The sequence below is a fragment of the Zea mays genome, chromosome 1 (assembly GCF_902167145.1).
Source record: "Zea mays cultivar B73 chromosome 1, Zm-B73-REFERENCE-NAM-5.0, whole genome shotgun sequence".
Taxonomy (NCBI): domain Eukaryota; kingdom Viridiplantae; phylum Streptophyta; class Magnoliopsida; order Poales; family Poaceae; genus Zea; species Zea mays.
In genome coordinates this window covers 282,630,994-282,643,128 of record NC_050096.1, presented here as the reverse complement: position 1 = coordinate 282,643,128, position 12,135 = coordinate 282,630,994, and the positions used below count along the sequence as shown (strand labels likewise).

The window sequence follows — 12,135 nt, the reverse complement described above, 5'->3', positions numbered from 1 at the left end:
CCCACACAGACACAGACACAGCCACACGCGGCCACGTCGTCCCCTAGCCGGTGTTGTGCTGACCACGCCTATTTCTTATACGTGCCACCTTCTCGGTTCGGTCCTAGACGCGCGTGGCTGCACCATGACCGGCCGCACGCCCGCGGCGGGGTCGTGCCCCATCGGTCAGGACTCGGGAGGAAGAAGAAAAGTGCACGACCGGGAAAAGGGCACGACCGAATGGCTATTCCAATAAAATTGTCTTCCATCGGTTCTGGAGTTTTTCCAAATAATTTATTTTGAACGTGAGAGTTTTATATTATCCACTATCCGTTTGATTGGTTAGCCGCACCATCTCATTTTGAATCATCGTATGTGTTGACTTTATCTGATATTATGTTTAGTCGTTTGTTGAGAGTCACAGCTCCATGAATAGATGCAAAATAAATTATTTTGATGTTATTAACCTATATCTACTCATATGTTCAAAATTATCATATATGACTGGCTATGGTGACGACAGTAGTAAACGCATGGATGTGTAGCCATATATAGTGTAGGTAAAATTTGAAAGCTTTATGACATGCGAGTATTATGAGCTTTGAACAAGAGTTGGTCTACCTCAGGCTCCCTGGGATAAGGTGAAAGCGAGTGGTCCCGGTCGTCGGAACGCCGCCTAGAGGTTTCTCTTTCTCTCTCCTTCCTGATCCTGACCGTGTTTGGTTTTTGTCGCGCTGGTTGGTTCGTCTCTCGATCTGCTTCCGGCATCCGGCGCGCGGGCGCGGCTGAAAATATCTCGTCGCTCGATACAGAAAGACGTGCGCTCGTTTTCTTCGCCGAAATAACGCGCAAATATCCGGCCACGACCACGAGGCCTTTAAAAAGCGCCGGATCGGGGGCCAGGCCCAGCCCACGACCCAATCGACGGAAACGAATAGGGGATGAAGTATTGAAGTGGTTTGTGGATTGGTTTTCTGTTCATGCTTGCCGTTTTTTTTTTTTTTTTTTGTTCTTCCTTTCTACACACGTCCTCTACGTCGAGAGGAATGCAAAGTTTAGACATCTGATATGATAATGAATTTCCACATTCTCAGTTCTTTTAGGATAAGTAAACTAGAGTGCTCTGCTTCCCATAAACAGTGGCTAGTGGCGATACCAGTGGCATGTTGGTTTCGGGTTCTGCCCAGATTTTGACTGTTGGAATCAGCTTCTGACCGCTAAACACATCGCCAAATCAACGGAAATGCAGAATTTTTTTGTCGTCATGACGAGAGAAATTCATCATTTCCTAGCCCTAAACCTGCATACCTATTCATCTAGGATTCTCTTTGACAGGTAGAATATCGAGAATCTTAGCTGTTTTGTAGCCGTAGCTACTAATCTACAGAGACAAAATACTCAGAAACGAACATGCGCTAGATTCTCAGAAAAGCTATTCATAAAAAGCTGTTCCAAGCAGGTTCCAAATGTCTTGGGTAGCGAATTGACAAAATATAGTCGACACAGTTACAGGAACGCCGTGCCGACGCTATTCACTGCACTGCAGGAGTCACGTCGCGCTGGAGAAGGGGATCAGATCGCTGGCGGAGTTCTGCTCCAAGGCAGGCTGGCAGGGCCGTCCGCCCCGCTTCCACAGGATGTCAAGAACAAGATCCTCGATAACCTTAGCAGCACCAGCATCGCAGACGCCTGCCTGCCTGTAGATTTTGCTTCTCCAGGGGCATTGTATTGCATGCACATCTTAATGGTGATGAACTGATGATTTGACCTGCAAAAGCTTTCCTTCACAGGAAGAACAAACAAACACATTCCAGCAAAGCGAATCCTTTCCACAGGAACGAACACAGGGATGAGGCGGATGATTTCTAGCTTTGCGCATACATTAGCTGATCTTACAGACATGTGAATTATCTTACAGGAATGAGATTAGATTCCAGGAATGCGCTAGCGAAGACATAAAAAAACCTATTAACAAAACAACAACTGCTGTAACATTTACGACGATTCAATGGCTGCATTCGCCCTCGGAGTCTCAAGTTAACGACGAGAAACAAAAGAAGGGACGTTATCCTCCACATTCTTCTACATGCCGATTTTTCAGCTGCACATTAAGTTAGCTGGCTGGATGGAGTAAACGCTTTTCAGAACTGCACGGGTTGATTCTTTTCCCAGGCCGACGCGTCAATCATCAATTTCTGAGTAAAACTAAAAGGGGTGCCCCATCAACTAATATAATATGCCAAAAAAAAACCCGGCAAGCCTCTTTCTCACCAACGGATGGATGTCATGCTAACTGCTGGATCAAAAACTCGAGGTGCAAAAACAAATGGAGGCTTAGTCCATGTAAAGCTTGGGGCCTAGAAAACTGCAACCAAATCTTCCCATCTGCAACAAAGATTAAAAAAGGTCATGAGGCAGATTTAATGGCGGTGGAATGACTAACATTTACAGCTATGTTCTGGCACCCGACAAAGATATCGACCATCACCACCGTATATAGCAGAATTTTAACTAGACTACGAAATCAAACTAGGTGGTTTATCTCAGCATTGTAGTATTTACATGATTATATCGATATCTCAACCGAACATGTAAGCTTCACTTGTACTTACCAAGAATGGGGACATTCCTGTGAAACGTCACCGTTACAAGTGCCATCAGCGTCTTTGCTGCTGTCCTCATGCTCTTTGACCCCCAAACCTAGGGGATCAGCACTTGCATCAGAGCAAGGAGAATCTTCATTGACTACATCAGATGCTTTCTCAGTTTTGTCTACAGAGGAAACAGCACAGGCTGTATAAATCTCTGATGGCCATTATATGAAAGGAAAAGAAAATAATTGGGATATCAACAAGGAATATGGCGTCTGTTCTAACCTCCTTGGGAACATTGTTCTTCATTAGGCAAGGCCTTTAGCAATGGCTTTTGGAGGAGACCTGTACCAGGAAAAACTAACATGCTGATAGATTTCACTTCTTGCTTCTCAGAATCTTCAAGTGGACTAAATCCAAATTTCGATGTCCAGGTGTCCACAAGTTCTGTGATAGCAGGAATGATCAACTTCTCAACATTGAGAGAGCTGAGGATCTGAAATGGAAAACAAGGGGCAATAACTAAACACCATCAGAAAAGTGCAACTAAGCAAGAGATCAGATCAGTTAATCTAACCTACTATGGTCATCATCAATGTAAGGTCTATAGACACTTTTGAAAATACAATGCGCCCAGTCGGTTCAACCATGTAAGGCATACACTAGTTCAGCAGTACAAGGATTGTACAAACCAGAAAAGGCACACATAAGATAATGAATACCTTTGTAACATGCAAGGGGTTAAGCAATCCTATACCTCATGCTGGACTCATACTCCCATATATAAAACCCATGGGGCTACTATTCAATATCAATACAAGTGCTACCAATAAAACTAGGGAACTACCACTGAAGGATTAAATGCATTTTCTGCAACTAATTGTTGTCCTACACTAGCAATAGCTCCATGAAGCATGCATACCATTTCGATTCCATCTACAAGTCGGCGGCACATCCCTTGTCGCCTATACATATTCCGGGTACCAATGAACGGCATCTCAGCTAACTTGGTTCCATGTATTCTGTTTCAGGATAAGATATGAAAACAACAAAATCATATAAGGGCCCAGCAATTCAAGAATAGAAACCTAACTAAAAGTAGAGAGCCTGTCTGTTTATGTTTAGCTGTTCATCCAATGATGTAAAAGACAGACACAAAACAGCTACAGAGAGTTCATGTATGAAAAATACAAGATGCATAACATGCCTTGGCAGATGTCTATTAGGAAGCTACAGAAAGTTCATGCATAGGCTGATAGGCATGACTAATTATGCAAACTATATTCATGAAAACATGAAATGACATTCCTAGAGGAAGCGTTCAAAACTTCTTAGTAGCTTAAAGAAATATAAAGAGAGGTTTGCCTCCACGACGCTGCAGATACCATAAATTATTATTCAGCACCAACAAACCATTACCTGTACAGCAAAATACTAGGCAAGTAGGCATTCAAGTAAGGATTTTCTTTTCCTTCAAATTGTAATATGTGATGGTTACAACAATCATGTAAAGTAATTCAAGTGAGTAACGGGTACATCACTATACTAAAGTTAGGCAGCAAACAAGATCAACAGTACTAGAAATATGTAAAATCAAGTCATCGTGTTTGAAAATTAGAAATGAATTGATTCAAAGAAAAGAACACTGGCCCCTGGCATGTTGTTCAGAATATCTTTTGCCGGCACATTGGCACAAACTTTGGTTTGTTCAAGGGGGTTTTAAATCCTATAGTATGATTCTTTCTTATCATTTTACCAAACTCGTATTCAGATCTATATAGCTTGGGTATACATCTCACTGGATACAACATTCAGTGACATATAGATGCCTAGACAGTCACAAAACATAGCAAGAAAAAGAAACAAGAGGAAACAACGCACCGGACAGATGCTGCAGCTATTATTTCATCTCCACGTTCTAAAATAAATATATAGAATCCACGGAAATCCAACCGGGCAAAATTTGATCTGCATGCAAGGAAAGACAAAAAGAGCAATTAGACATCTCCAACACAAGTTGCCGTGACAGCAATCACAGCATGATGACAAATACAGAAAGTTGTAACTGTTAAAAGAATACACCAATTTACACGTCAACAAAAAAACGTTCCAAGAAATAATGAGGCCATTAGCGAAAGGGCCTCTAGCCTAGTGGTTAAGGGCTTCCGAGTAGCACTAGCACCTCTAAGTCCCAGGTTTGATTACCCTAGGGGGCGAATTTTTCAGCTTGGTTAAAAAAAATCCCCTCGCTGTGCCTCATCCGCTCTCAGGTTACGATGTTCTGTGCGCCACCCTCCGGTTGGGTCGTTGCAGAGTGGGTTGACACCGGCCCATTAGTGATAGGAGGTCAGGGTTCGGGAATTTTCTCGGCTGGGACCAATGTTTTGATCTCTGCTTAGCCATCAGTGGGTTGTGTGCATCCTTAAGTGTTGACCCCAAGCATTAATACCGGGAAGGTGGTGACCTTGAGTGTTGACCCCAAGCATTAATACCGAGAAGGTGGTCTTTCCCTCCCTGGCCGAATTTTTTTATAATGAAACCATTAAATCAACCAGCAACCCATCAACTGCTTTTTGATAGATTACGTTAGTAAATTGGAAATGTGGGAGTTACATTTTGATGGTGCCAATAATCGCATGGTGCATTGCATCCTTTTTATTTTTTGATGTATGTCCAGGTGAAACTTTGGTGAGCCTTTGCTTCCTTTTATTATTCTATATATGATGTATATTTGGCAAGTATCACATATCATAGTTCTATGAATAATAATTTTCTAAGTTAGATCCCACATAAGGCCACATACCACCTTCATTTAATGGTACTACCCATACATACCTATCCCTAGCTAAACTTTCATATTAGGATCTTTTCAAAGTTAGGATTGCATCAAGCTGACACCCTGAACACCTAAGCATAAAAGGACTGCAAAAGCCAGAACAGAATGGTAGGTTGTCAATGGGATAACAGAAAGGCTGCAGGTCAACATTGCCACATTGGTTAAAAGAACAGATGGTGTTATGTGCATTGTATGCATTGTCATGGTTTACTTCAGTATTTCAGTACGTAATGGAGCAAATTAGTTTCAATTATCTCATACATACTACAATATGCCAATGCCCCCTATACCATAAGGATACGATCTAAGTTGTTACAGATGAAAATAGAGAAAATTATTAGAATAACCAAAAAATGATTCAACATCCAAGATTAATGGGGCTAAAATCTTTACTACCCAGAATAGTAAAAAGCAGTTAAATTTATGACGAGGAAACCCATTTAATACATGCAGGTCAATCTATGAAGAGTTATGCACTTCTCCATTATGCCTTACATATATATGATAAGTTAACAGTGACCGATACACAGAGAGCGGGAAGGGGGATAGTGTGCAATGAATTAAAAGGACATAGTATCAACAGCTTGCATGTTGTACAAAGGATATGAAACTGCATGGATTACAGGGAGCTTGTAGAAAGATAGGTGCGTACCCACAGCTATACACAACATTTCGTATCAAGTTGATGCCAGTTCTCTGGTCAATAATCGGAAGGAAGCACTCATCCATTAATGAAAGTGCAACGGCAATCCTGGAGTTACACTCAACTCTTTTGTCCAAAGCAAGGACTTCTTCTGGTACATCTTCATGGATGCGTTGAACAACTCTGCATGAATATTCTGGTTCAAGATCCTTCTTGACTGCAAGAAGATTCTGCAATTCCTCGAACAGCTGCATCACAGAAATAGTGATTTTAGATTATGCGATTATATCATTAGAACTTCTTGGGTCAGTTGGGGCTTCTGAGGAGGGCATACATACATTAAATAACCAGAAGATAAATAAAACAACAAATAGATATAAAGGATCTAGACAAGAAGTGTATTTGATGGTAAAAAGAAGTGGTTAACAGAGCATTTTCAAAAAGACAAAACTTCCATGGCGCTTCCGCATTTGACATCTCTTAGGCAGTAGCGGATCGTGCATATGGCCGTGCAAAACACTGTTTTGTACGGTAGAGTGTAGACTATATTGTTTATAGGATGAAGTTTGAAATAAGAGTTGGAATAGGGTAAGGTTGTTGGAGATAGACTTAAGATTAAATACCAATTGTCTAGTTTCAAAAATAAAATTATAGGCACTAAATTCAAAAAAAGAGTAGAGCTTTTAATAGTTGGAATGTTGGATTAAAATGACAAGATTCTCAATAAAAATTCAAATACCACACCCATACAATACCTTACTATATGTAATGACTTATAGTAATGAAATTCATGTAAAACCAGCGACCTGAATATCTATACATTGCTATGATATCGGTATTATATCAAGTACAGATACTTGGGCATACAAGAAAATAACATATATGCATAAGCATAATCAAGAAATGAAGCTGACAGAGCACGATGGTGCAGGTATTTAATGACTGAGGTATTTGAGGTTTCAAACATATAACAACAACAGCAAAGCCTTTTAGTCCCAAACCCAACATGAGTCACTAACAAAAAGGAAACAATGTCTGCCTCAAACATCAAAGTAAAATATCTAGTGTCACCAAAGTAAAATATCTAGTGTCACCATTTGAATTATGCTTATTAAAAACACAAGGTAGTATACCCAGAAACAATGTCAAGGGAAAAAGAACAATAGTCTGAGAAGTATTACCAGTCTGCAGCTTTGTTGGCAGAATAAATTGCCTGTCTGACTGGAAAGGTTAGTTATGGAATCAGTCTCAGGAGAGCAGGCTTCATGATCTGCAGACATCATCGTATGCAATACTCAAAGATATGATTGGGCATCAAAATAATACACTGTGAGATAATAATGAAAATGGGGAATAAAAAGTATCAGACTTCAAAATTTGAAAGAACTACAGAAAAAGTATAAACAAGGATCACATACACTGCTCTTCGCACTGGGAACAAGTATGCAATGAATAATCAACATCAGCAGTGTCTTCAGCACCATCACTAGAATGTTCGTGGCAAAATTTACATGAGCAGTTTGCACAACACCAATAATCAGAGGGAAGTACCTGTGAAATTGGAAATTCAATAGATTAGAGAATGCTGTGCTGAAAAGTTTATTGAGTCTTATCAGCACAGAAAACTGGGAGCACTATTATCGGGCATTTCATGTTTAGATCATGTCCTAATGCAGTAACAGCTAACTTTGAAACAAAATAAAGGTACATAAATGGAAACTGCCATTTGCTGATTCAAACAAAAGAATCGTTACAGTTAATGAAAAATAATTAAGAGTTTAAGACAACAGCCAATCATAGTACTCATGTGAAAGTCATAAATACATTACCTCCAGTCCTAGACAACTCATGTGAAATGTCGAGGGGCATCCATCACAGCAGATCAAATTGCCTCCATCGCCGCAAATACCACATGTGTCATCATTGGGGTCATCGCCCTCAATGCTAACTGGAAAGAAATCTTGCCTTTCAACATCAGACTGCATATTCCATGCATTAATGAGACAGTGCAAAAGGTCAATGTCTAGCCCATCCACAAGTATGTTTCTGTATGGCTTATTTACTTCAGAACCAGCATGAGTCACAAATTCAAGCACTGAATAGACCTCGTTACAGCAGCTGCAGTTAATCCCATCCCTAGTGGCAAAACCCTCTAGTAAAACCTTTGAGTGGCTTCCATCCATACATTTCAGCTTAGTGTTGACTGATAGAACATCCAGATCAATCAGCCAGGAAAAGATCGTACGTTTCCATTCATATGGAACAAAACCATCAGTGCTGCTGCCAGACTCCTTGTTCGATCCACGAGCGAGTAGAGCACAGCCACCTCTCTTTTTCCTTTCATTGCCTAGATGCAGGCTTCTTGAATTTGAAACGTTCTTCTTCTTCTTTTCCTTTTTGAACCTTTTCTGTCTCAACCTTTGAATCTCTAATTTGGTTGTTCGTTTGTTTACAACAACTCTTTTTAATTTGCTAAGGATATCCTCTGTTAAAGTATAACCTGAAGAACTAGAGACCTGCCTTTTGTCGGGGCTACCAACAGATTTTGTTGACAAAGACTGGTCTTTAGGACTTTCCTGCTGCTCAGATTCCATACCAGCACGAAACGCATAATATGCTTTTGTGACTGACCAGTAAGACCCTTTGCCACTAGGAGGTATATACACAGAATCCATGTAGTTTCTACCATTCCTGGGTCTTAAATCAATCGTCCAACCAGCATCTAGAAGCATGGCCTTTATCTGATCACTTATTTTTTGCTTTTCTTCGCGAAGAGTTCCTGTACCTTCAGGCACCTTCCTTTCCCCTTTTCCTGGCTGCAGAGATAAGGAACTAGATTCAGATTTGATCAGAGGAGGTCTACCCAAACGACCTGCTTTGGAAGGACCAGAAGTATGCTTCAACTTAGATCCAGCCCTTTGTTTATGCACAGATTTCTTCCGTTTCCGCCGATTCTTTTTCACAGCAATAAAATCTTCAGAATCACTAGAGTCCTCTTGTTTTGGCACAGCAAGACGGGCAGCACCACAACGACGTCTGCTACGAGTTCTCCTGTAGGAAGTATCGCTGCTGATCTCATCATCATCAGATTGATCCTGTGTCTGCTCCATATCATTTTGATTAGAGTGATTAGAATATCTGGTTGACAAATTTGTTTGATTGCGATGCTGCCGTTCCCTCAGAACACGCTTATTGCCCGAATCACAATTATTCTCAATAAGTTTATCTCCAGTAGACTTATCAGGTTGGTTTATCTCAGGACCAGAAGACATATTTCTTGTCTTTTTCATGGATGGCAAAGCAATTGGTGATCTCCCAGTGGATTTATCAAGCTCTGCTTCCAATATCCTCTTCTTGCTGGCAACAATCTTCGCACCAACAGACAGTAGTGGTTTCTGCACAGGAGTTTTATTTTCCGATTTAACTCCATCAGAATCAGTATGCTCCGTATCATTTCTCTCAGTGATGGCTGAACCAGAGACATTCTGATCCACCGCAGAAACACCTCCTCCGGATGTTTTCTTAACAATTCCCACAGGTGGTTGGGTCTTCAAATTGATCTCCTTTCCATTTTCTGACTCCTTATTCTCTGTGACATTCGCATGATTATCATTCTCAGGGACACCTGAGTCTCTTCGATCAACCACCGTTTCTTTCACTGTTTGTTTCGGCATACTGGTATTACAGTCTCCCAGCTCAGCATGGTGACCTTTTGGAGATACTGCACTGCTTACTTTCCTTGTATAGTGAGCAACAATATCTCCCTTCCTCCCTCTGCCTTCTAGTGCAGCCTCATTTGTGGAAGTTTTGTGTGAGCTCGCAGAAACTTCTCTCTGCCTAACTGTAGCTGACCTTGTGATTCGCTTCTCAAACCGTGCCTCCTCTTCACATGTCCTCTGCTTTGCCTCACATGATTTTCTACCTCTCCTTGTAAATACAATGTCATGTGATGAAACATCATTGGCTTCATTCATGGGGCTGCCCCTCTCCTCCTGCTTAGTGCACCCAGTTAGATCGGTGTGGTTATCTACTGCGCATATTCCATTATCAGTCAAAGAAATCTCAGTTTCTGTACAAACATCGTCAATGTGAGAATGCTTCTCAACTTTCGTATCGCTACTGTGGAGTATCACTTCCTCGGTACCAACCACATTATTCTCCTGCTTAACAGATTCTGATCCGCTGGTAGGGCTGATTTTGATTAAATTTGTACTTGTGCCAGCATCATTAGCCATTGCTGAGTCTATGACCTCACCCTGACAAGGCCCATGTCTCACTTTGTCATCTTGAGCCTCATCAACACTCAAACTGTTCATTCCAGCTCTGGAGTCATTGCACTCTGAAAGAGTTGCAGTAGACATCTTCTCATCTGACTTCATTGTCTTAATATCTGATTCTGCAAGGCTACTTTGCGTGCCTAAACCGTTATCTTGAGAAGAATCTGTTGCAGGAACACTAGGCATTCCCATATTATTCTCAGAACACCTAGCTGACTCTTCCGAGACGTCACTGGAGTCCAAGTTAACCAATTCGTTGGCTTCCTCACCATTGCAAGTAACTTCCATCAGCAGCCTGCTATTACAAGGCTCAGCCTCCACAATAGCCTCACAGCGTTTCCTCTCCAAACTGTCAGTTTTACTAACCTCCACAGCTACCACACAAGCTGCCTCAGCCTCAGCCCGCAGCTTCATTGCGTCGGATCTCAACACCCTTTTTGTCACGTTTCTGTCCTCATCCGCAGAACCCCTGCAGTCCCTCCTTTTCTTCCCAGTCAAGGCAGGCCCTCTGCCAAGATCCTCATCAGCAGAGGACTTGTTTTCCTCCAAGGAAGCAGGAGCCTTTGCCACACCCCCTTCCATTCCTGGTACTGGAGCTCCCTTAGAGCCTTTAAGGCCCATTTCAAGCCCCTACATAAGATGAAAAACCCCATCAGGTGATCAAACTCCACTATTCCTCTCATCTAGAGTTCACGAAATGGTAAGCCATCTAAACAGCGTGGGCTGCACTAAACCCTAGTTTAAACCTACTCCGGCATGATTAAGAAATTCCGGACAATGCAAATATAACGGACAACAAAATGAGCCAAAGTGACTACGTGTAATTCGTTTCCCAGAAAAAGAAAAAAAAAACTAGTCTGAAGCAAAGACTCCGCACCAGCAACCCTACCGAAAAAGGAAGGGAGGAAGCAAGCGAGCAAAAGAAGCATAATTCCTGGGGCAATTTGGGAGAGAAAGCAACTCACAGTGGCGTCGGGCATGGGGGTTCAACCGAACCCCCAAAATATCTGGGAAATTCGGCAGCACGAAGCCCTGTGGCACCAACTGCTTCCGTCCGCCGATCTCCAGCAGCAACCACCTAATCAAACCACCCGAATAGAGGAATAGGTCAGTAAGGCACCACTGGGCGCACCAAACCGAGCCGGAGCGGAGGGAGATTCGGATTCCTTCGCAGAACAAAGAGATAGAGAGAGGGGGGGAAACAACTCCTTGAACAAGGGAATCCATCCACCCCTCCCCAGCAGGAGCCCGGACGGCCTCCGCGCTCACCAGCAGGAAACGGCAGCTACCGGCCGACCTCCGCGCTCCCGGCGGCTGGATCTCCGGCCAGTCGCCGCGGCGGTCCGAGCAGGAAGCGGCGAGTAGTGGGAAGAACTTGGGGAGAAGGGACCGGCGGCCTTGTGCTGTGCTCTCTCGCGTTTTCCTGCGGGTTTTTTTATTTGTTTTTGTTTTTTTGGATCATCCGGCGCTGCGTCCGCGCGCCTGCGGTAACTGACGCGCGGGGTCTGCGCCGCAGCCTCGGCCGTGGATACGCGGCCTGCGCTGCGTGGGGCGGGTTTGGGTCGAGTGTGGTTTGATCTGGTTACCCTGGCGAGGGTTGCGGGGTACGGAGTGGTCAGAGACAGTCACGACTGGTTTTTTTTTGAATGTTTGGGGTTTGCTCGTGTGGACTGACATTTCCCCTCCAATTTTCAGCTCTGCTCGTTGAGTCGCCGCGGCCCGCGCTGCGTGTAGCTTGGAGGAAAAAGATACGGGGAGACAAACAAAGCTGGATTTGAGGCTTGAGGGTTCCCGAGGAACGGCTAGTCG

The 12,135-nt window shown here is 42.9% G+C and overlaps 1 protein-coding gene across 2 annotated transcripts; it reads right to left on the bottom strand.

Moving 5' to 3' along the window:
* Positions 1-1,794: 1,794 nt before the first annotated feature.
* LOC100272699 (Acyl-CoA N-acyltransferase with RING/FYVE/PHD-type zinc finger protein) lies at positions 1,795-11,879 on the bottom strand. Of its 2 annotated transcripts, XR_004855886.1 has the most exons (12): positions 11,596-11,858; positions 11,292-11,404; positions 7,879-10,956; positions 7,468-7,600; positions 7,231-7,319; positions 6,059-6,297; positions 4,452-4,538; positions 3,493-3,592; positions 2,856-3,066; positions 2,592-2,751; positions 2,251-2,364; positions 1,795-2,184 (listed from the first exon to the last, which is right to left on the bottom strand). XR_004855886.1 is itself a non-coding variant. In NM_001360101.1 (11 exons), coding segments are annotated over exons 2-11 (4,113 nt in total). In that variant the 5' UTR covers positions 11,307-11,404; positions 11,596-11,879; the 3' UTR covers positions 1,831-2,363. The 2 variants fall into 2 exon arrangements, 1 of the variants encoding a protein (NP_001347030.1); NM_001360101.1 differs by having other exon boundaries at positions 1,831-2,364; positions 11,596-11,879.
* Between the last annotated feature and the right edge of the window lie 256 nt (positions 11,880-12,135).